At 40.1% G+C, this 24,764-nt stretch overlaps 1 protein-coding gene and 1 long non-coding RNA gene across 4 annotated transcripts; one reads left to right on the top strand and one right to left on the bottom strand.

Moving 5' to 3' along the window:
* Positions 1 to 9,322: 9,322 nt before the first annotated feature.
* LOC126606248 (uncharacterized) lies at positions 9,323 to 10,723 on the bottom strand. Its single transcript, XR_007617165.1, has 2 exons — positions 10,290 to 10,723; positions 9,323 to 9,475 (listed from the first exon to the last, which is right to left on the bottom strand). It is a non-coding gene; the product is annotated as an uncharacterized LOC126606248 (long non-coding RNA).
* Positions 10,724 to 12,485: 1,762 nt separating this feature from the next.
* Positions 12,486 to 23,018, top strand: LOC126606242 (uncharacterized). 3 transcript variants are annotated; one of them, XR_007617161.1, is made up of 16 exons: positions 12,486 to 12,990; positions 13,384 to 13,542; positions 13,691 to 13,807; positions 13,963 to 14,047; positions 14,474 to 14,582; positions 14,688 to 14,755; positions 14,835 to 14,960; positions 15,060 to 16,003; positions 16,336 to 16,539; positions 16,648 to 16,708; positions 17,916 to 18,029; positions 18,491 to 18,604; positions 18,697 to 18,783; positions 18,966 to 19,041; positions 19,117 to 19,283; positions 19,398 to 19,806. XR_007617161.1 is itself a non-coding variant. In XM_050273603.1 (15 exons), the coding sequence occupies exons 1-14, from the start codon at positions 12,908 to 12,910 to the stop codon at positions 18,990 to 18,992; spliced, it is 2,298 nt and encodes a 765-aa protein (XP_050129560.1). In that variant the 5' UTR covers positions 12,486 to 12,907; the 3' UTR covers positions 18,993 to 19,041; positions 22,499 to 23,018. The 3 variants fall into 3 exon arrangements, 2 of the variants coding, with proteins under 2 accessions (XP_050129560.1, XP_050129558.1); XM_050273603.1 differs by lacking the exons at positions 19,117 to 19,283; positions 19,398 to 19,806 and adding an exon at positions 22,499 to 23,018; XM_050273601.1 differs by lacking the exon at positions 19,117 to 19,283 and having other exon boundaries at positions 12,487 to 12,990.
* Positions 23,019 to 24,764: the final 1,746 nt, after the last annotated feature.

Below are 24,764 nucleotides of genomic sequence, written 5' to 3'. Positions count from 1 at the left end.
TCGTGTCATGGTTGGAATTCGCTGGAAAAGTGGTTTGAAAGTGGCTTGACAACCATGGTTGGTTCCTTCCAAAAATCTGGGGAAGTTTTCCCCGACTTGTTTTCTGCACTAAATCACCCTCAATCATAATTTTAAGGTTAAAACAATGTTAGGGGTTCAAAATAAGAAAGGTTTGAGGTTAATGGTGGTTCCAAGGCTCATCGTGGTGGAGTTGTTGCAAGCTCGTAGAAAAATACACACTGGTGCTGGTTCCTAGACTCGGGGAAAGCAAACTGAGATGAATGAGGAAAAAGAAGACCTATAAATGGTGGTGTCATCGTCTAGGTTGCTGTTGTGTAGTGAGCAGAGTTTAGAATCTCTAGGATTTAGGATGGGAAGGAGAAGGACGGGAAAGTGTAAGGTAAGGGAGCTCGGCGATGGTAGGTGGTCACCATTCATGTTTATGTGCAATGGGGACAGAGTTGAAAGAGACCAGAAAAGAATGGGTGGTGGTGCTCTGGTATGGTTAACTTCAATGGGAATGGCAACTTCATTGTTGATCGTTCCTACATTTATAGATAAGACAGGTTGGAGGGCTGGGAGAGATGATGGGAAAAAGAGAGTGCAGAGTTTGAAAGTCAAAGTGGGAAAGAGAGAGAGAGAGAGAGTGACAAATGAGAGAATGGGAAAGAGAGAGATAGTGATAAATGAGAGAATAACCGGGAAGGTGGGAGACACGGAAGATAGGGAGAAGTATGGGGTGTGGGCCCCACGTGGTACATAGCCCAATGAAAAAAAAACAAATCAAACTATCTCCCTCAAACGTGAAATTACTAAAACGCATTTTACAATCGTAGTTTGTAAAATCTCCATTGTAGATCCAAATTCGATTCCACTTGTGCCCACGCGTTCGTATCGTTGAGTACTCCACAAATATGCAAAAAGAATAAGTCCTACATCTCTCTAAATGATGGTCAACGGAAGTCAAAATCCCTGCCTCTAGGGCATTTTTGTCAGTTCACTCCTTTAAAATTAATAAAATCGTAAAATTAGGGAAAGTTGTCACAATGCAAGTCTGCCTGTTTTATTATATTAATTAACGGGTGTAGCCGAAAAGGTTGCATTGCATTCATGCATTGTTATCAATAATGATTTGATATTTGATTATGGATGATGCCATAACACTTAATTTAATATTGTTAATTTACTGTAGTAAGGTTATGTCCCTACTGAGCTATTGAAGCTCATCTCTCTATTGTTATACAGGTTTATGAACTAGACATTCAAAAGGGTAGGCAGGATGAGATCGGGTGTGAGAATATAATGTTTATTCATCTATTTATTGTAGGATTGTAAAGAATTCTTGATTTGTTTAAGAATCATGAGTTATTTTTATAAGAAGAATCTAATTTCTAGCCTGTTTCAATGTCCTTTTATTTATCTAGATTTTAACTCATGTTTCAGGTTCAGGGTTCCAATTTTTCTACTGACCCTGGGTTCAAGGCGTGACAAAAACAAATGGAGTTTTGAATGAAACTCTTCTTTGCTGCAAACATGCCTTCATGAACAATTTTTTGTGAATCATTATGTTCCAAATCAATCTTCATGTTTTTGTCAAACTTTCAAAATTTACTAGTTTAATTTATCATGAGCATTGGTATGCATTTCATCTTCCAAAAGTTTCTTTATGCACCAAAAGTTACGGAGGCAAAGCTACACCATATGCACCTACAAAATAAAAGTAGCAATGGACTTTTTTCTCTCCTTGGTGAGAGTCTTTACTCCTCTGTGAGAGTCCGTCGTTGTGCGTGTGGGTTTACGTTGAGGTATTTCTGCTTCTCGTTTTGTACTATTGGTTGGTTGCTCTTTCTGTCTCTGTCTTAGTTGCTGTGGGGTCTCCTTGGGTGGTTGGGTTGGAGTTATTTCTTTACAGTTTGTATGGTCTTGTGCGTTGTTCCTTCTGTTGCTTTGGGGGCTCTGATTTGTTGTGGAGTGAGCAAAATATTTATTTCTCCTGCTCTGTTTGTTAGTGGTTGGGGTTGGGGTTGTACTTTTGAGTTCTATTTGGGGATTTTGTGCCTCTGGTCATATTTTCTTTGTTGGGGAAACCCTATTTTCGGTTGGGAGAGTAAATGGCTTTCTTGGTGGTCTTGGGCGTTGATCCTTTTGTCGCTTTGGGGGCTTTGATTTGATGTGGATTGGGCAGAATATTTACCTCCCCTGCTATGTTTGTGGGAGGTTGGTGCCTCTGGTCATCATTACTTTTGCTGGGGAATTCCTATTTTTGGCTGAGGGAGAAAAGGGCTTTCTTGGTACTATGCCTATGGGTCATTTCAGGCTTATAAGGATGGAGCTAAGGAAAGGCATTTATTGGTTTTGGGTGGTTGGGGTAGGCAGCATTAATGATCCTCACTCAATTTTACTATCCAGTTTTTGGCACTTTAAGATTGGTGTGCTTAGTGTGACTGCGATTGTTATTCACCTGTCAACCTGTGGGGGTTTGTGGCAAATACGTGCTAGCAAAGTTTTCACTTGTTTTTTTTTCCAAAGGTAGCAACTGGGAATCTGGTTCTTTCTGAGGTGCCTCTTGATCTACCCTCGGATCATAACCGGAATAGTATGGCGAATCATGGTATGGATGAGCTTGTGGTTCACCTGGAACAATCCATGGATCTGTCAGCTATGGAGAATGGAGTGAAGCTAGTGGGTATGGCTTTGACGAATAAACCCTTGAACAGGTGGGGTATCAGGAACATTCTTAGCTCAACTTGGAAAGGTTTTGGGGAAGTTAATATTAAGTGGGTAAAGGACAACATGTTCATTATTACCGTTCAGGATGAGAGCATGGCATCCAAAATTATTGATCAAGTGCCTTGGGCAGTGATGAAGAAGAACTTTGTTGTCAAGAAGTGGAATCCGGCCCTAGCTTTGGAGGAGATAGAAATGGGGACTGTTCCTTTTTGGATTCAAATTAGAAGAGTTCCTTTGTGTTTGGTCACTAAGGAAAATGTTAATGGCTCACTACGGATGCTGGGGTGTTCTTGGCGATGGAAGACCCGGCCAAAGCTCATGGGTTTTTGAGGGTTAGAGTTTTAGTAAATACGAACAACCCGCTTGTTAATAGTTGTTGGCCTAAGAAGGAAACCAACCGAGAGACTTGGGTGGAGTTTAGATATGAGAGGCTCCAAGACTTCTGCTATTGGTGTGGGCGCATTGGGCATGCTAATAATGAATGTACCATTGAGGCTAACTCAGAAGGGGCAGCGGGTTATGGGGAATGGACTAAAGCTCATCCGGTTAGAGAGTTTCTGGAACCTGTGAAACCTTTGACGTTGGGGGTGGGAGAAAGGCGAATGGCGGAGATGGTAAGAGGTAGTGCCCTTCAAGCATCTTTGAATCAGGGGCAGGTTCTAAGACCAACTTAATATGGGGGGAATGATACTAGGAGTCAATGCTTTGAGGTGGAGGAGACTTCTTCAGGTCGTGGTAAAAAGAAATAGAGAAGATTACAGAGATCGCAGGTCTCTTCCAATCAGTTTCAATGGGTGGTTCCGCAAGGGTGGGAATATCCAATGTGGGAACTAGGAGCCGGGGGTATCCCGAAAGTGACAAATTTAGCGTTGCAATAGTTAGGGACATGAAGGCCGTCGATTATAATCCGAGACCTAAATGAGGAGGTATCCCATCATTCCGGAGTTGATGATTAAGGCGGGCTTTCAGGGGGTGTTAACCGGCATTGGATGCCCCCCAGCTTGCTACTCAATGTGGCTATTAATCTGAAAAGAGGAGTGGCCCCTCAAAATATGGAAATGACACAATCTCCGCAGAAGAAGGTTAGAGGCACTGAAAGCGAATAGCCTACCAAAGGAAAGATGGTTGAAAATTCGATGCGACTGAGTATGAAAGACAGTTATGGCGTGGTGGAACGTACTACTTTTACGGAGGATGAGTTGCATACAGTTCCGCTTGAGCTTTGTGAGAAGTGGGATTCTGTGAAGGAGAACGCGGAAGCTAAGAAGTAGGAGATATTGGTTACGAATTCGGGTAAACAAGTTCAAGGTGGTGGCGGCTGGCCTTCAACAGCCGTACGATCACCATGAATTTTATCTTCTAGAACTGCTGTGGTCTTGGGTCAGACATGGTAGTTCGGGCCCTTCATGGGCTAATTCGAAATAAGAGACCCTCTATGATCTTTTTATCTGAAACCAAGATGAAAGATCATAGGTTAGATGGGGTGAGGAGACGTATGGGGTTTGTGAATGGTTTTAATGTTCCTCCTATTGGTATGGCAGGAGGTATTAGCTTATGGTGGGATGACTTTGTTGAGGTTAACGTTATTTTCTCATCGAAGAATGTCATTGATGCTATCATGCACCGTGTTGGGGATCAGCGCTGGATGCGTTTTACTGGGGTCTATGGTACCTCGTACAGAGGGGAAAAATATGTTTTTTGGAGTTGGATGAATACCAAGTTCACTCATTCTGATATTCCTTGGTTGTGTGGCGGCGACTTCAATGAGTTTCTCTGGGATCATGAGAAGTCAGGTGGTATGAAAGTTCTTTATAATCGGCCCAGGTATTTGGAGGATTTTATGCATGCAACTCAGTTGATGGATTTGGAGTTTAATGGCCATTTTTTCAGGTGGAGAGGTAAAAGAAATGGGGAACTGGTGAATGAGAGGCTTGACCGGGCTTTGATCAATGGGCTGTGGCAAGATATGTGGCCCAACTCTATGGTTACGCATGGGATAGTTTTGGGGTCTGACCATTGTCCTATTATCATTCAATCTGATGTGGATAGGTTGAGAGGAAGGAAGATTTTCCGGTTTGAGGCGTTTTGGGCCAATGAAGAGGAATGCCAATAGGTGGTACGGAACTGTTGGACTCGTTGAGATCCTGGTGGGGTTTAATGAGGTGGGTGAAGAAGATAAATGACTGTCGTTTCTGTCTAAGCCGGTGGAGCCGAAACAAGTTTCATAAGAGAGGACAACAGATTCAGATGCTTCTTGATCAGCTGGGAGATCTGCAAAAGAATTGGGATCAGAATTTAGATGATATAAGAGAAAAAACTAGAATTGTTGATGATCTGTGGGCTTAGGAGGAAAGTTATTGGTTGCAGAGGTTTAAGGTTGCATGGCTGCGAGAGGGGGATGGGAATACAAAGTTCTTTCATCAATCAACGTTGCATCGAAGACGAAGGAATAAGGTTTTAAAAATTCAGGATGTTGATGGGATTTGGGTGGAGCAACCTGATCGGATTTGTAAGATTGTAGATGACCATTTCATTCATACATTTAGCTCTGGGGGGGTCCTAGAATTGGGGATCACTGCTGGATTGCCTGAGTCCTGCTGTTACTGAAGATATGAATGCGGCGCTTGTTATGCGGGTTTCTGATCTTGAAATCAAGAATGCGGCTTTGAAAATGAGGGGTATGAAATCTCCAGGCCTGGACGGGTTCCTAGGGTTATTCTACCATTCTTTCTGGGATATCGTTAAGGATGATGTTAGTGCCTTGGTGAGGGACTTGATGCAGGGCATTGTTAGCCCATGCAATCTTAATGCAACACACATTGTTTTGATACTTAAGGTTCCTCACCCCGAGTCGGTTTCGCAGTTTAGACCTATTAGTCTCTGCAACTACTCGTACAAGGTTCTGTTAAAAGTTTTGGCTAACAAACTGAAAGTTCTTCTGCCGCAGATTATCTCGCCTTCTCAGAATGCTTTTGTGGCGGGTAGGCACATTCAGGACAATATTGGGATTGCCCATGAGATGTTTCATTTTCTGAAAGAGAAGACAGCTAAGCGGAAGTTTGAATTGGGCATTAAGCTTGACATGCAGAAAGCCTATGATCGTGTTGAATGGGACTTTCTTGATGCGGTTATGGAGCGGTTGGGTTTTTGTTGCTTGTGGAGACAGATTATTATGGGTTATGTTTCTTCTGTGAAGTTCGAAGTCATCCTAAATGGTCAGCCTGGTAATAAGTTTGCTCCGTCTAGAGGTCTCAGGCAGGGAGATCTGTTATCTCCTTATCTCTTTATTTTGGTTGGGGAAGTTCTCTCGCGGTTGATTCATGAGGCGGCTGCTACTAATTTGCTAGATGGGGTACGGATTGGTCTCTTGGGGCCGAGCATTTCCCTTTTTTTTTTTACGGATGATACTCTTCTTTTTCTGCGGGCGGATGAGAAAAATTGTAGGAATCTAATCAATATTCTTGGGCAGTATTGTGATGCTTCTGGGCAGCGTGTGAATGTGCAAAAATCTAGTGTGTATTTCGGGGCAAATGTCTCTAAAGAGGTGGCTATTGAATTGGGGTCCATTCTTGGTATGTCAATGGTTGACAATCTGGGCACTTATTTGGGTGTTCCTGCTATTTGGGGTCGTTCGAAGAAACGGGGCCTTACTTATGTGAAGGGAAGAGTGTTGGGGAAAATCCAAGGCTTTTTGTCTTGCGCAGGTAAAGAGGTTTTGATTAAGGCAGTAGTCCAAGCGATTCCGTCTTACCTTATGAGCATTTTTAAATTTCCTGCAATTGTTTGTTAGGAATTAGATGCTTTGCTTGCCGGGTTTTGGTGGGGAAGTCAGGAGGACACGCGGAAAGTGCATTGGGTGTCTAAAGAGGTTTTGGGTCTTCCTAAGGATTTGGGAGGTCTGGGGTTCAGAAAATTTCAAGAGTTTAATGATGCTTTACTTGCCAAATAGAGTTGGAGGTTAATTTCTGATCCGGATTAGTTGTGGACTCGGGTTTTTAAGGCCCGCTATTTTCTGCATTGTTCGTTTTGGGAGGCAAAAAAAAAGGGTAAGACGTCGTGGGCGTGAAGCAGCATCCTCGTGGGTAGGGATTTGATTTATAGTGGATCCCACTGGCAGATTATAGGGGTGAGGGTGTGCGTGTTTGGGTGGATAGGTGGCTGCCTTCTTTACCTCTAGGGCATCTTGAGCCGCTGTGAGAGGTTTCGGTTACTCCCAATCTGTGTGTTAGCTCTTTAATTGCCCCCTCTTCCCGGGAATGGGATGTTGGTTTTTTGCAGCCTGTCATCTCTTTAGCAGATCAAGAGGCTATTCTTGCTACGCCTATCGGTGATCCTAGGAAGAACGATCGTTTTGTTTGGGCTGCTAATAAGAATGGCAGGTATTCGGTTAAGTCGGGTTACATGTGGCTTTAATCAAGGTCTTTAGCTGTGCGGGATCATCGTCTTCCTGGTGCTCGGTCGGTCCCGAGGGAAGTTTGGAGAGGTATCTGGCAGTTGGAGGTGCCTCCAAAGATTCGGTTATTTTTCTGGCTTTCGGTGCATAATGGTCTTCCTACGCGTGGTGCTTTGTTTAAAAGACGGGTTTCCCTTTCCCCTCTCTGCCCTATTTACCGATGCAACGATGAAACTATTGAGCATTTATTTCTTCGTTGTTCATGGGTGCATGCTATTTGGTTTGGTGGTGCTCTGACTTATAGAGTTGATGGTCCTAGTATTCAGTCTTGGGTGCTGTGGTTACAGGCAGTCCTGTCTTCTAACTTGGGGTCTGATCATGATAAGACTTGGGTTCAGTCTTATATCGCCTTAACTTGCTGGTGTATTTGGAAGGCCAGGTGTGAGTTTGTGTTCAATCAAGTTTCTCTTAACCCCTCGAAAATGCTTTTTGCTATCTCTTCTGCTTTGGATTCTTTTTTGTGTGCGGTGATGGTTTTGGAGGTTCATAGGCAGGTGGTGGGTGCGAGGGAGGTTCTGGTTGAGAGGTGGAGCCCCCCTCCCTCTCATTTCTCAAAGATTAACGTCGATGTTAGTTGGTCAAAGGTGTCTCGATTAGGCTTTACTGGGGTGATTATCAGGGATGAAGGAGGTCATTTCTTGGCTGCTGCTAGGTACCCTCTTTTGGCTCATAATGCCACAGCTGCTGAGGCTTTGGCTCTAATTCGTGGGTGTGAGCTGGGTATTTCGATGGGTGTGAGCTCTGCTACGATTGAGTCCGATTATCTTGAAGCGATTTCTTGTCTTCGTGGTTCTCTTGATAATGGCAGTTGGGAGGCTTATCCATTCTTGGCTAGGGCGCTTAGGTTGAGTGAGTCTTTCCAGAATTGTCGCTGCTCTTGGGTTCCAAGATCAGCCAACATGGCGGCGGATGCTCTCATGTCAGCTGGTTTTACGGAGATGTGTGATTTTGTGTGGGTCGATAGGCCCCCATCTTCGTTAGTGTATGTCTTATGTAATGATGGTCTTCCATGTCCTCATTAGTGGTTGCTTTGGTGGTGCTTGGGGTGACACTTTTACTTGGTTGAAGTGTTTGTTGGTTTTAGCCCCTTTCACTGCTTATTTTTTCTTGGTTGGTCTTCCTTGGTGTTCGCCCTGGAGTTGGCTTTCTTGTCTCTGTTTGGCTTCTTAGCCTTGGAATATGATTTCCTAGCTTTCAAAAAAAAATAATAATAATAAAAAAAATAAAAAATTAAAGTAGCAATGAAAATTTCAACTAAAATATCATTTATAATGTCTTCTTCTAGTACTTTTAGGCAATTCCATTTTCTATATATTTCGAGATATCATTTTCAATGCATAAAATTGTTAGTCCATTTAGCCAAATTCTTATTATATGTTCAATTTGACTTAGAAAGGAGTATACCCCAGTCACTGAAATAGATTGGAAGGCTGAGCAAAAAAATGGGGATCGCACAGAGGTTTCTCTTGAATCCTTGATTTATTTTTCTTCTTTATAAGTTTTCTAGAGAAATGGGTTCAAGGAATTGAGATTGTTGGTTTTTCTAGTTCTCATTTTCTGAAGAATGGATTTTGTCTTGACGAGATCTTCATGCCTTTCATGCTACTTACTTTTAATTCTTTATCTTCTTGGTAAGTCAACAAATTTTCTAATCTGAATCCCACAAATGCTTAAACCTCTCGAATCATGAGTAGTTTTTATTCAAGTCGTATGATGTTCTATAGTCATTTGCTTGGCCATAATTAGTAGAACCAAGTCTAAATCTAATTTGACGGGCGACACCGATCCACTATGTTACAATGGGAGTTCATACTTTCATACTGACCCATTAATGTGAGTCTTGTAGAGTAAACTTGAGTTTTACTTATCTATTTTTTTTTATAGTCTCGCAATAGGTGAATTTGGTCTTTTTGAGCTTGATTTGTTTTTTTAACCATAGCACTAGAGCTGACCTGATTGTTTTGTTGGATATACTGTACATATTGCTTTGGGTCCTAAGGTGATCATGTAGTGCTTATTCACTTGAATCACTTCTATTTCAAATTTTTGTTTGCAAGTATTGTCACACCCTAATTCCGAAAAACGCCTTGGTCGACATGTGGTAGTAAAAAGTAGCAGTACCATAATACATAAAGTCAACTGGAACTCATACGCAATATACATCAGATAATCATCGAAAACAAAATTACAATAAAGGCTGACAAACCATACTTTTGAGTGCACAACACACACCAGCTACACCCTTTGGAATCTTCTTCACTAAACACTACCTGTACTTTGCAAGAAACAACCCTATAACCATCAAAATAATGCACCGGACAAAGATAAAACTCTCATTAGCTGCGGATTGTGTGAGTGATAGTAATATAACATATGTGATTTTAAAAGTCAGTCAATCTAAGTTATAAAACATTTCAAACAAGCATTCAATCGACTTTTCATGATTGATCCATACAGGCATTCAATCATTCTTTCATATATATAATGAAATAATAGAGCTACGCCGACATCATAGAATTGGCAAAAACTATGCACATGGTTTTTGAACCTCTCAAGAACTAGAGTATTACTCCAGAAACTCTCATGGAATCCGATATGATGTAGGGTTCCAAAACCTCTCATGAAACCGAACATAAGTAGCTTCCAAAACCACTCATGGAACCTACTGAAAGTAAACCAAGACTCCAGAACCTCTCATGGAATCAAAAAGGAATTTAACAAACTAGGGACTTCATATCCACATATGAAACGAGAAAGGAAATATACAAGGTATTAATCCTTTGCATAGCCTTCTCAATTCGCAATCATATCAATTATACGTAAATATATCATTTCAAACAAAAGATTATCGATTGGCAATAAACATATTTATAAATCCATGCTATATCCACAAAGTATATAACCTCTTTCATATGCATAGTAGTTTATCACATAATATTAAAATCACTCGCCTAGAGTCCAACGCACTTTAGAATAACTACAATAAGCTTCACACAAAACGATCTGCACATCATTAATGACTGCAATGCTCATATTATCATACACAACACTCCATTTAGGAATTTTATCAAAACGGACATGCAAAATGAGACATAGTGCTACTTACACATATAGAGAGACGGACGTCAACCGGGAACAACACATTATTGTGATGAGCCCAGTGTTCTAAAAATCGGCCTAGGTAGTGCCTAGGCGCTTGATGGCTGGCCATTGCTGCGATTTCACTAAAATTGTTGAACAAGTCGGCTAGAATATTAGGTAGCGCCTATACGGCCACTTGGGAGGGCTAGGTGGTCTAGGCGGCCTTGACGACCTCTGGGCAATTCTGTAACTTCAAACACTATCGCTGCAAAGATTGTGAATCTCTGGCGTCTCACTGCAATTTCATCGCGTTGATGAGCCTTGTCCCCTGTCTGCGTGCGTAGAAGAAGAGTCAACATCAAAGATTTGACGAGAGAGGAAGAGAGAGGGGGAGACAGAGCTCTATAAATATGCAATTGCAGAGAAGAAGAAATGCGACGATGCTATGTTGGCTAGGGTTAGAATTAGGGATTTTAAAGTTGGCTGATAGTTCTTTTAAAATTAGGGAATAAGTTATTTATTTACTTTATTTTATTTAATGTGAAAACAAAGGCCCAATCATTTTTAATGAAAACTGAAAAGTAAGGCGCAACAATGATTAAACCATATTAGGCTTAGAAAAAACGTTACAAAACCAAGAGTATCCTTAAACTTTTGCGCACAAGTCATATTATATATATATATATATAATAAATTTACTTAAAATAATTTATGTGTCATTTTATTTTGCAATTTATGTATTTAAGTACAATTATGTATTTTTTAAGTATAAATAGACACTTATTTATACGATTTTACATAAATCCGCCTAGTCCGCCTAAGCCCCGCCTAGCATTGTAACATCCCACATCGCCCAGGGGAGTGATCCTTATATGTATATTCCCATCCCTACCTAGCATGAGGCCTTTTGGGAGCTCATTGGCTTCGGGTTCCGTCGGAACTCCGAAGTTAAGCGAAAAGGTGGCCAGAGCACTCCTATGATGGGTGACCCACTGGGAAGTTGCTCGTGAGTTCCTAGAAACAAAACCATGAGGGCGTGGATATGACAAGCAGCATAGGCACTAGGCCCCAGTTCGTCGCCCGACTAGCGCCTAACGTTTTTAGAACCTTGAATCAGCCAACTAAGTTCCATCGAGCCTCACAACATCTTATTCAAATTTCACGATGATCCAAATGTTAGATTGTCGTTAATTGCAAAAATCGAGCGACAATACAATTAACTCAAAAATTGAATAACCAAATCATCACATCAAATCTCAACAACAAATCTTAGATATAGGCTCAGGATATTGAGAACATTTTTCTATCCAAAATCCATGTCATTGTGCTAGGCGCAGTGGTTCTTGGTGAACCAAAACTCAATCTTCCGACCAACTTCAAATTTTCGCAGGCATGTATATCTTAACACGAAGAACAACTATTATAGTTGCCACGAAGTCCAAAGTGGACGGAAGACAAGCAATTTCTCAAGTAAAGGCCGTGGGTGCCGTAAACTTCACGGTGTAGATTTGCCGCATACTGTGATTCAATGAGTTCAGGGTTGGTTGGGTTTACTCTTGGGATGATGAGCTACATAACTTAGGTGGTGGTGTCGGTCGCAGTTTAGCCGATTTGCCGGTAAAAGAATAAGACATTCAAATCCCTAGAACTTTGCGGCCTCACAATGATGCGTACATCAGTTATTGGGGTGGTTCTTGGGTGAGTTTTGTTGATGAAATTAAGAGCTTCAGTTTGGTGTGAGATCGACCAATTTCGCTGGGGACGGTCAAAATTAGCGTTAGAAAATCGCGAAGGTCGCAGGTCATGTGTATGTTCTACCTGGGTTCTGGGTGGGTGAGTTGGGTTGGCTTTGCACTTCTGTCTAGTTGTATTGGGAATCTTACTATTTATAGTAAGTAGCAAAAGACTAAAATACCCCTCACTTTCAATGCTCATAACTTCTTTGTTTTAACTCTGATTCACGAACGATTTCACTTATATGCATGTGGAATAGAGCTCTATCCATCTATTCTAAACCCGTATCCAAACAAATTTAAAATGACTAAAATATTCCTGAAACCGCTTTTTCCTAAAATTGTAAAACAAGCAAATAATAAATTTCTGAACATAATATTACAAATACGCTTTTATTGGGATCATGTTGGTCATTTACATTAAATCTTGTATTTGCCCCTTTTGGATCAAAACGCGTGCGTTGAGACTCCACGACACAACAGATGAGGGCACAACAACAAGGGCATTGTCGTCCAAAGAACAACTCCCTAGGGTCCTGAAGCCACCTAGCGCCCCCCTCCTCTCCCCCCCCCATCTGTCCAATGCCCACAAAAAACCCAAGACGGAATTTTCCAAATCCAAATTCCACGGCCACACGCGCAGCCACTCGGACGCTTTCCCCTCCCAATTTTCCCTCCCCGCCGACTGGAGATCTCGCCGCCTCCCTCCCCAACCGTACCCCACGCCGCGCTCTCCGACACCAAATCCGCACCCCAGCTCAATTCAATTAAAACCCCACTTCTATTCAATTTACTCTTTCCACTGCGTGATGATTTTCATGTAAAGTTCGATTGGATTTTCAAGTTATCAATTTGAAATTTCCCTAGAATGCCGGAAAAGCTGAGATTATGACATTTTCCCGTGAAAATTATGAGGGCAGGTTCTTCCGACGAGCCCAATTCTCCTTCCACCTCTGTGCCGCGCGTTCCTCAGCCCAATCCGTGCAAGCACAGGTGAATCTTGGACTTTTTTATTGAATTTTGGTAGGAATTCAAGAGTTTTTGTGTAATTCAATTACCAAATTGCTGTATTGTGGATTAATGCTTTTGCAAATTATATCTATTCATGCTTTAATTTTGTGGTTTTGCATGGTGATCGTAACTGAATTAGTTTCAATCCGAATTTGGTTTTTCGATTGATTAGCTTTTATCGAAATTGGTTAGAATTTAGGAAGACAATTTTGGAGATTGAGGAGGTACCGAGTTTTTGTTTTTGTTGTTATTTCAAGTACTTTCCGTGCTTGAGAAATGGTTTCGGTGTTGATTTTGTAAAATCGGTTTGGAATATTAATTGGCACTAATTCTTGATTTCAAACTGATTTGCACGTATCTGATGTTAACTGGCAGTGTTAGCAATGTCCTTAGATTGTTAGCACGGAGAGAGGTTTCTCCGCAAACGAAACATTGGTCAAAGAAGTTATGGGGGGAACCTCTGAAGTCTAATTCCGATTCTGTTGGCCCAAAGTTTGAAACAGCTAGAGATGCTAGGCACAGCCTTGTCTCATGGTAAACTGCCAATTCATTTAGTCGCTCTCTCATAATTTTCTTGCAACAAAAAAAGCATACTGCTTTGTTTTTTCTAGTTGTCTGAATTATTTTGCATTTAGTTTGATCTTTCAATTCATGGTCTGTCTTGAAATTGGATTGACTTCAGGGTGGAGGCAGAGTCACTCCAGCATTTGTCTTCCAAATATTGTCCGCTTGTGCCTCCTCCACGGTCAACTATTGCAGCAGCCTTCAGCCCCGATGGAAAGACACTAGCTTCAACTCAGTAAGTCCTGCTATGCATATATATATATATATATATATATATATATATATATATCTCTTGGCCTGGTATGGGGTTTGCCTAAAGCTTAGTGTTGAGTTATATTTATTCTAAGAAGTGTATCATTTATTAAGTTTCAATTGCAACTGTAATTGCAGCGGAGACCATACTGTAAAGATTATTGATTGCCGAACTGGGATCTGCTTAAAGGTCTTGAGTGGTCACCGTAGGACACCATGGGTGGTAAGTCTACAACACTGGATGTTTGATTCTGAATTTCTTTTTTTTTTGTTCAAGTACTTGAAGTTGAATGTTAGCTTCTTGGTTCAGCTTGCTGCAAGATGTTGTGAACAATTTTTTAAACAGAACAGCGAGAGATTTGGTGAAACATTAAAGCTTCTTTTTCATCCATATTCTTTTGCTAAGAAATATAGGATACCATCTATGCTTATAATGCTAAAATTCTCTCTGCAAGAAGTTTTATGCTCTCATCAAAAGTCTTTGGGTTGCTTTATCCTAATCTTTTTTTATTGGATGTTGCCACTTTAATCTAGTTGTTTTATTCATCAACAAAATTACTGGTTACCAGATCTGACACTTCAGCATAGCTACTCGGTACATCTCATTAGCTTGCTGTGCATTTCTCACTAGCTGGTTGTGCTTTTGCAGGTTAGATTTCATCCTTTGTATCCAGACATATTGGCTAGTGGAAGTTTGGATCATGAAGTTCGCCTGTGGGATGCAAACACGGCAGAGTGTATAGGATCTCGTGATTTTTGTAAGTTTTTGCGTTGATTATCAATCATTAAAACAAACAATTTATTCTTTTTTTCATTAAGTTTGTGTCATGGATATGATTGTTAGTGCTTTTTTCTCCACACAGTGCGTCCCATTGCATCCATAGCTTTCCATGCCCAAGGTGAGCTGCTCGCTGTTGCGTCAGGTCATAAGGTAAGATTTTTTATTTGGAAATTTTAACTAATCATACTTATCTCTTATTAATGGCCTTAACCTTTAAATCTTGCATTAGTTGTACATATGGCACTACAATGGGAGAGGGGAGACATCCTCACCAAGCATAGTACTGAAGACACGACGTTCGCTCCGGGCTGTGCATTTTCACCCGCATGGAGCTCCTTTCCTTTTAACTGCTGAGGTAAATTTTTGGTTAGTAATTTTTTTGTTTGTTTGGTAGAAATATTAATCGTTTTCTTTTATTAAATATATTTGAATCATGTATTTTTCTTATTTGTAGGTCAATGACATGGACTCCTCAGATTCCTCGATGACACTTGCAACTTCTCCGGGTTATTTGCGCTATCCTCCACCTACTGTATATTTGGCAGATGGTCAATCTAGTGATCGTTCCAGTTTGGAAGATGGACTACCTCTTATGTCTTTACCATTTCTGATATGGCCTTCATTTGCTAGAGATAATGGGAGAATATCTATGCAGCGTAGTGACGCAGACATTGGTTCAAGTAGTGTGCAACAGAGAGTTGATCCTTCTGCTTCAGTGCGGTTGCTAACATATTCAACTCCTTCAGGGCAGTATGAACTTCTGCTGTCCCCAATTGAACCTAGTAGCTCTTCTCCAGCACCAGAAGAGACAGAAACTAATACTTTCTTGAGTGAAATGGAAACTGAAGTTTCTCAACCTGCAATGGACAGTTTAGAGGCTTTGGAAGTGCAACCTGAAGGGAGGAGCAATCATATTTTCCCATTTGGTGACTCAACATATTGGGAACTTCCTTTTTTGCAAGGGTGGTTAATTGGTCAGACCCAAGCTAGCCAACGGAATATGCGGCTGGTAGGTGATGCTACACAAGATAATCCATCTGCACGTGGTGAGATGGATAATCCAGCCATAACTTCCTCGGTAATACCAACCAGTGTGAGCCAATCCAGGCTTACTGGAAGATCTAGTTCCCGGCATCGTACTTCACGAACTCATATGGTGTCGACAATTGGATCTAATGAAGTTGCTGGATTCTATAGTTTTGCGCATGCTGAAAGTGAGCCTCAACCAGTTGTGAGTAGAATCCAGTCTGAACTTGCCAACTCACTTGCTGCAGCAGCAGCTGCAGAGTTGCCTTGCACTGTAAAGCTCAGAATTTGGCCACATGATTTGAAAAGTCCTTGTTCTCCCCTTGATGCAGAAAGATGTCGCTTAACCATTCCACATGCTGTACTTTGTAGGTAATTTTCTTTCTGTTTTCAACGTTCATGGTACTTTGTTGTTCTATAAATTTTGACATTGCCTTTAGCTTATTCGTAAGTCTTGCAAAACCAGTACATTGATAAAGGATGCAACATCAGTTGGTAGTTTGTTTTTACATTTGTTTTTTTTTGTCGAAGGTAGTATGTTTTTACTGGATTTACACCTTTTGCAAAGAAATATTTGATTAGTAGATGATCATGAAATGTTGGCTTTTGTTCTTTTATTCTCTTTCAGTATTGCATGATTGTTTGAACTTTAATAGTATTACTGGCTGTATCTTTTTGGATTTTTACTTGATAATTTGTTGCAGTGAGATGGGTGCCCATTTTTCCCCTTGCGGAAGGTTTTTAGCTGCTTGTGTTGCATGTATGTTGCCCCATATGGAAGCTGATCCTGGATTGCAGAGCCAGGTCAACCATGACGCGACAGGGGCATCAACGTCCCCAACTCGACATCCAATTTCAGCACACCATGTTGTGTATGAGCTCCGGATATATTCCCTTGAGGAAGCAACGTAAAGCTTTAACTCCCTATAATCTGTGTTGCATTTTCATACCTCTCTTTTAGCTTTCCATTTGCATTTTCCTTCTTTCTACAACCTGATTTTCTTTTATCTATCTAGATTTGGAATGGTTCTTGCATCCCGGGCAATAAGAGCTGCCCACTGCTTAACATCTATTCAGGTCAGCTTAATTTTGAAGATGTATGACTTATTGGGTCACCTTGATCATTAGTTTCTCATTGATTTTCAGACAATTCTTTACTTATTTAACTTTTTTCCCTAAGACTAAAGCAAATCTTTAACGGAAAATGTTTCATTTTAACTGAAAACTATGATTAGCAGCCCTGTATGGAGTGCATCCCTTGAAATCTCATCATAAGAGCTCAACGACTCATGTCAATGCTCAGCCTAGCTTTAGTTTGAGTTAGATACTCTGGAGTTATGATAAGGAGATATCTATTATGTTCGTAGAATGTAATGAATTACATTTACGTATATTTTTTATTAGGCATTTGCCATCAGAAAATCTAAAGTTGAAGCATAGTCTTGTTATGTAGCAGTATATAAACACATACATATATAGGTATGTTTTATGTAGGGAGAATCTGTTAGGATTGCCTTATATTGTTGATGTGTGATCGTGTTGTTTCAATATTCAATCCAACAGGTGATTGGTATATGACCTAGATGTGCAATGCAATGCCGTTATGATTAAAACAAATAATCAATAAATTGATATAGAAGAAGGTATATAAATGAGTGAAGACTTGGACACTGTATGCACTATCATTATGGCAGCGGTCTATGGGTGGACTTAGTGGCAGATCATAAAGACATTAGGTTTTTATTATTTAGATAATATTTTAAGTTATGTATCCTCAGCACATACCCACCTGACTGCTCAACTACACAAATTAAAAGATGTGTATATTGTATTTTAGCGGGCTTCTGGTACTTAGCTTTGTTCTATTCCACATGAATCTCTGGGGTTCTGTAGTTGTGTTTACCTGTTTGTAACAGTAACTCTCACACAGAGACACACACATACGTCTGAGTTACATACAGTCCCTTATATGTAACTTTTTCATGCATGCCATCTGGTTACATACAGTCCCTTATATGTAACTTTTTCATGCATGCCATCTGGTTATGGACATTCTATTAAGTGACTGCCTTTGTTGCCTAAGTATTCTCAGTTTCACCTGTCAATGGTCCTTAGGTTGAATAGATCTCCGAACTCTAATAGTTGTCTCATTTATAAGCAAAAGATTCGTGACCTAATAATTTGAAGTTCTATTTTTTCCTTTATATTTCTTTTAGATCAAGCAAAGAATTTGTACTTTCGTCACACTTATTCCATTTTGTTATTCCTTGATTTACTGTGGCAGTTCTCTCCTACGTCAGAGCATATATTACTTGCCTATGGCCGTCGTCACAGTTCACTTCTTAAGAGTGTTGTCATTGATGGAGAGACAACAGTGCCTATTTACACCATTCTGGAGGTAAGATTTTTTAGTTCTCTTCCGTCCCTCCCTCTTCATTTTAGTTTTAAGTTTTAAATATTAAAGTATCTTTTATTTTTGTTTCAAATCTGTGTCTTATTAACATTGGGTGTTTCAATCAATCTATAAAGTAACATCTAGAAACTTATGTAATATTTAATCTGCTTCTAATAAGTAATGACAAGGATATGAATTTTTTATGAATTTTGGTTGCGACTAATGTATGCAACCTAAGTTGGATCACACTAATCTTAGAGTGGAATAATTGAATTTGGTGCAAACTAAGTCATTTGCAGCTGAACACGTGTATGAAGTAGATTTTATATCAACTTTCTTATAAATTTGACCATAGTTGTGCCTTGTGGTTCAACTGTGCATGATATAAACTTTCATGTGTTACCAGTTGCTTTTGGTTGTCCACTATTATGAGCGTTCATGTAACATTTTTAGTTGTTATTCAGGTCTACAGAGTTTCTGATATGGAACTTGTGAGAGTTCTTCCTAGTGCAGAGGATGAGGTCAACGTAGCTTCCTTTCATCCTTCAGTTGGAGGTGGCCTTGTCTATGGAACCAAGGTAATCAATTCCGTTTCCGTAAGCTTCTTTTGCTTGTTTGGTTCCTCCCCCAGTTTCCACAACTCATAGTGTTTTCATGTTGTGAAATGCAGGAAGGGAAGTTAAGGATCCTCCAATATGATAGTTCTCATTGCATGAATCAGACAACATCTGCTTTTCTTGATGAAAACATGCTTGAGGTACAACATGACCCAATTGGAGGGTTTATTTGTTTGTTGTTCTTTATTTTTGGATGCAATTATGCCTTTCCTTCATGTTTGGTTTTTAAATTGCTGCAAAATCAAAGTGTTCATCCTTTACATGTTTAATTACTTTTCTTAGCTGTTCATTCTCCTGATCTTACCAGTGTCCATTTTTGTAGGTCCCGACATATGCCTTGGAATGCTAGGAACTAGCCATCATTTTCCACTTGTGGGACGAACCACTCAGCTTAGCAGGTCTGTTTCTCTTTTTGAAGATCTATTGCTTTTAGATTTCGTCAAATTAATTTTACTTCCAGCACCAATGTGTAGGATGGACAACGTTCAGAGTATGACGCCTTTAATATTACACTTATTTTCTAGAGGTTTTGGTGGTGGGTTGAGGTTTTTCTTGAGTATGGATTCCTCCTTTTTAGTTGTAAATAAAAATTATAGGAGGCGCATGGATTGAATAGGACGGGCATAGATTGAATACACTTGTAGGTTTATACGCTATGGCTTTAAGAAATAAGGTCTAGGATGTTAGTTTACATTCTGATGGCTCCGGTTTCTTGGGGGAAGAAACTTATAATGGCCCTATGTTTTGCTTTCAGGATGAAATCACGGTGTATCCGTGAAGCTGAACATTGGGCCTGAATTACGCAGAATTTGTTTACGTATAACAGTTAACCCTGTACCTGACTGTTGCTTCTTCAGTCAAATGCCTGTGAAATTCTCCATTCAGAATCGAAAAATACAGCTTTGTAATTTTTCTTTATTGTATTTTTAGAGTATATGTTGTTCAAATTACTAGGGAATTTAATTTAACAAGGGAACAGATAAGTTGGGAGCGAAAAACCGTGTTGTTGTATACGCGTGTTTGGTTCCGTTGGACGTTGTTAGGAATGTAATTGATTCTCTTTTTCTCTGTCTTGAACAAGGCATTGTGTTTTTAGGCCCTTGTATGTTGGCCTTAACTGTAAAAATAAGGAAAAAAAAAAAGCAGAGCAAAGTTTTTCTAAATTATTGTTTTCCATTCCTTTCGTTTTATTTTTACTTGATGTTTTCCATTCCATTCCTGTTTTCGCGTTTTGCACTTGCCGGAAAGGAGAAAATGGGTGTAGGTGAATCACTTCCCTTTACTGTTTTACCAGCTTTACCCACCGTTGGAAGAGCACAAACTTGTTCCGCTCGTTTGCTTGTCAAACTATGCGCACCTAAATGAAGAAGAAAATGGCGCTGTCGGAAGTCTTTCTTCTTCCGGACATGGAAGCCGATCTCCGTGAAGTAAATTGAGTTCCCATCCAGGAGAGAGCACTTTACTCTGGACTGACTCGCACCCAAAAGAGAGCGAGATTTCCCATCAATTTCCCCTTTATCCATCCGCATCTACCATCTTCTGTCGAATAATGGAGCTTATAAACACGGCAAATGTTGCAATAAGAAATCCTTGCGACAAGGAATAGATCTTCCCTTGTTTTGATTATGTAAGCTCCGTACATGTCATACATGCCAAGTAGGGACGATGCATCACGTTGGATGTCCATCTCTTTAACAGGGAACGAAGAATTTGTGGTCCCGTAACTCAACAGTACAATCTTAACTCATCGTACCGGAAAATTTCCATTAGATTTTCGGTGCTTCTGCGATTGTTCTTGGGTTGATTTTTCTGTGATTGTTGGGATCGCAATTGTTACGATTGTTGGGTTGATTTTTCTGGTTTGAAGATTTCTTCCTCTGTGAAGAGCTTCGTATTGGGCAAGCTCTAATTTTGAGCTGCCTTGCTCTCGGGCAGTTCTGTTCTTCTCTTGTGTGCCAAATCTTTCATCCGGGTATCCGCCATCCATCTTATGGAGTTCACAAAATCTTGTGCTGCTTCGTCGGTAAAATTGTCCTCAGGAATTGATGTTTTGTCAAAATCCGTCTTCTGGGTTGTCGTCTTTGTGGAGACCAATGGGTGCCTGACCAGACTATCTTCGTGGGTCCTCGAGGGAATCCAAACTGCGGCGTTTTGAGACAAACCCACCGCCATTTCTCACTCGGGTTATGCCCAGTCTTGGATTTCTCAGTGTGTGTGAGCAAGAAAGAAAAGCCATGGTTGCTGCTAGTCGGTAGATTGATTTGCCAAGGTTTCTGGTTTGCTTCCTCTGTGTTCTTTGGCTCAAGATTGAAGTTCTCATCAGGTTCTTGATTTCTAGTTTTCACAATGCACATAATATGTTTGATTAAATGTTTCAGTAAGAAAATGTTTGCTATTTTGTCAATTAGTAAGGCCGATAGCCAAAGAGTGGTATATTGAATTTACACTCTGCTTGTTCATCTTTGTTGTGAGTCTTTTCTGGGATATTAGTGTGATATTTGGATTTAAGATTGGTCATTGCTTCAAGATCAGTGTTTGTGATATTTGGGATATTTAGCTTGGAGCTGTGATTGCACCTGCTTCGCTTGCTGTTGTAATTGCTTCTGTTGTAATTGCTGCTGAAATTGTATATGTTGATACTGAAACTAGTGGTACATTTGATTTGAACTCAAATTACTAGGGTCACATATAATCAACACATCTCCTACTTCAATGCATGTTGGCTCTACTGATGGTTATTCTTTCCCATATGCGTTGTGTATATTTGCACAGCTCAAGTTGTTTTGTGAAGTTGGTGAAGACATATGATTCGTGTTCTAGTCTCTGGTGTGGAGTGATCTTGCCAATTTGGGTTTATGTTGAAAATTGGGTTTTTTATTTTGTTGTTTTTTGGATGAATTGTCTAAGATAAACTACTATTTCATTCAGTGATTTGGTTGGATTACGAGATTTCAAGAAAGTGTCATTCTTTCTTGATGGTTAAGTAAGTATCATTCTTTCTTTGATTCCATAGAATTTGCCAAGAGTATCATTCTCTTGTTGCCTTAGAATTTGTCAAGAGTGTCATTCTCTTGTTGCCTTAGCATTTGTGTCAAGAGTGTCATTCTCTTACTGCCTAGAAGAATTCATTTGTTTTGATTTCTGGATTGTACTTGTGTCTTTCATCATGGCTTCACCAATAGCTAAAGTTGTAGTCTTGTGTGATGATAATAGAGTTAGTAGAGGTTTTGGTTTGTGTCTCAACTCTTCAAGAAGCTACAAAAGCTCTCAGTAATCTGTTGGTCAGCAGTTACAAAGGTGTCATGGGGTGCACTTGTTTGATTCAGGGCTTTGGGAAAGCTAGACGATTTGGTGATAGGTTTTGTGGATGCTTTCTTGTTTACAGCATCAGCATCCATGTCTTTTCCACCAAGATTGATGATAATTGTCAGCAGCACCTTTAGTTAGTTCAAGATATTTTTGCTCAAACTTCTCTGTAGATGATAAAGACTTCAACATATTAGGATTAGAAACTGTAGTGTGCAGAGCATATTTAGCAGCAACATAAATTTCAGCAAGCCTCATGGGTTAATCAATTGAGCTCTAAAAAATTCCTGGTGAAGAGTTACTACGTGACATAACACTTGCTTGCACTTTTTGTAATGATGGCATCTTAAATGATGCATCTGAACCTGAACCGTCACTAAAATTTTGGCGGCCATCAAACATTTCAACCATATTCCCAGCAGAAAGGGAAGCTCACATCCGATTAGCCTCGTGTAATAGTAAAGAAGGTTCAAAAGGCAATGGTTTTTTCTTAATACCAAAGTGCTTTACTGATAGAGTTGATTGTAGAATTATCTTTTGTTTTGCCAGCACCTCAGATGAACCATCTAGTGGAACTGAGGGCCAAATTGCAAGTTTCGGCCAAGGAAGCATGCTGAGTGAAGCACTATTTCCTGCTCATTAATGTCAACAACTCCAGACTATCATACACTGCTCCAAACTGCAAGAGACAGGGGTTTAGGGGTTTCTACAGTGTTTAGCTTCATAACAATAATTGCAAATGTATTTACAAAAGGATTGCACAGTCCAATGTTCTTGAAGCATTGTAGACATCTTAGTCTCGTAGTTCCAGATCAGTCTTAAATACCTGGCGAGTTCAAACTTCACTTAGATACTCCAAGTTTAATTTGAGGGGGGAGTAATAGCTGATATAACAGAAATGCCACCACATGGCATTATTCTAGTGATTGAGTTTGTTAATATAGTTAGAAGGGTATTATTGTAATTGGGAAATATGGCTATATAAGGGATTGTATAACTATCATTTTCTTAAGTTCAATTGTATACATTTTCTCCAATCAATCAATATAATCTATCTTGTTTCTCTCTATTATCTTCATGTGTACCAATTCTTCATCTTTTATAATGTGGTTAACACCCTCTTGAGTGTGTAAATACTCAAGTAGATTCGGCATCATGTAGAGGTTGAGGAAGTCAACTCATCGACACTGATTGTGGGAACACGCTATTCTCAATAAGGTAGGAACTTGCATAAGGAAATAAGTCTCACAAAAAACCCTAAGGCTATGGTAAAAACCCGAGTAGGGACATAATCCATAGTCTAAGGAAAAATGTGTGAGTAATGCAAAGTCAAATGAAATGTCTACGGGACGTCATCAGGGATATGATCAACCTAAGGTGGGTGCCTCATTAAAACCTAGTTAGGTAGCAAAAATCATGTGGGAAAAATGCTCCTAATCGTAGGGAAAAATAGTACATTAAGATCAAGCAAGTATATTTTAGGATACTCCCCTTGAGTTTGACAAAATTCCAAAGAGAACTAGCAATGTTACAATCAAAAAGTTTATGCATACCAATTCCTTGAACAAACTTCTTAAACGTCGCCTCGATAATGATTTGGTGAAGAGGTCGACCAGATTGTCTTGTGAACGGATTTACGTGACTTCAGTCTTCTGATGCTGTTGTTATTGATATGAGAAGAAGAACTTCGGCGCAATGTGCTTGATGTTGTCTCATTTGATGTAACCCTTCTTGAGCTGTTCAATGTATTATGCATTGTCTTCATAGATTGTCATCGGGATATCAACGACGGGGTAAAGATCGTAGGAGGTTTGAATATGGCGCACAACTGCTCTCAACCAAAAGCATTCCTGAGTTGCTTCATGTAAGGCAAGAATTTCAGCATGGTTAGATGAAATGGAAACTAAGTTCTGTTTAGTTGACCTCCAAGAGATTGCGGTGTGTCCAATGGTAAAGACATAACCCATTTGAGAGTGTGCCTTATGCGGATCAGATAAGTATCCTGCGTCAGCATAACCAACAAGGTGAGAATCGACTCGAGATAAGGGGGTGCGACATCACTCGAGGATTCGTAGGGGTAGAACAAACCCAAATTTGTAGTACCCTTAAAGTAATGGAAAATGTCTTTAACACTAGTCTAATGTCTGCGTATTGGTGCATTACTATATCTTAGGGAAAAAGATGTTGAGTCTAGTACATTGAGCTAAGTACAATAAAGCGCCTATCGCACTTAGATAAGGAACTTCAGGCTCCAAAATCTCTTCATCATCCTCCTTCGGATGGAAGGAATCTCGTTTTGCATCTAACGATCGAATGACCATATAACTACTTGAAGGCTTCGCTTTATCCTCGTTAAAGCGGCACAACACCTTATGGGTGTAGTTCGTTGGATGTACTAAGATTCCATCCGAACGGTGCTCTTTCTCAAGACCGAGACAATATCGAGTCTTTCCTAGTTCTTTCATCTCAAATTCCTACTTCAGGTGCACAACAGTTCTCGCGAGCTCTTTAGGAGTCCAATGAGGTTCATGTCATCGACATATATTGCAACAATCGCAAAACCAGAATGTGACTTCTTAATGAACACACAAGAGCATAGTTCATTGTCCACATATCCTTGACTAGTCAAATACTCACTCAGGCAGTTATACCACATTCTTCCGGATTGCTTCAAACCATAGAGTGAACGCCTTAGCCGGATTGAGAGCGTGTTCCAGGGTTTGGAAATATTTGATCCAGTCAATGTAAGTTCTTCAGAAACTTTCATATAAATTTCGGTATCAAGATCCCTATATAGATACGCAGTTACTATGTC

This window comes from Malus sylvestris, chromosome 16, assembly GCF_916048215.2.
Source record: "Malus sylvestris chromosome 16, drMalSylv7.2, whole genome shotgun sequence".
Taxonomy (NCBI): Eukaryota; Viridiplantae; Streptophyta; class Magnoliopsida; order Rosales; family Rosaceae; genus Malus; species Malus sylvestris.
The sequence above is the reverse complement of the archived record's forward strand: the minus strand, read 5'-3'. Positions and strand labels throughout refer to the sequence as shown.

Excerpts from the sequence above, each read along its gene's own strand:
- LOC126606242 (XM_050273603.1), top strand. The coding sequence starts at position 12,908 with ATGAGGGCAGGTTCTTCCGACGAGCCCAATTCTCCTTCCACCTCTGTG. Across the intron at positions 12,991-13,383 it reads CCCAATCCGTGCAAGCACAG|TGTTAGCAATGTCCTTAGAT; the intron begins GTGAATCTTGGA and ends GTTAACTGGCAG. Across the intron at positions 16,709-17,915 it reads ACTGCTTAACATCTATTCAG|TTCTCTCCTACGTCAGAGCA; the intron begins GTCAGCTTAATT and ends TTACTGTGGCAG.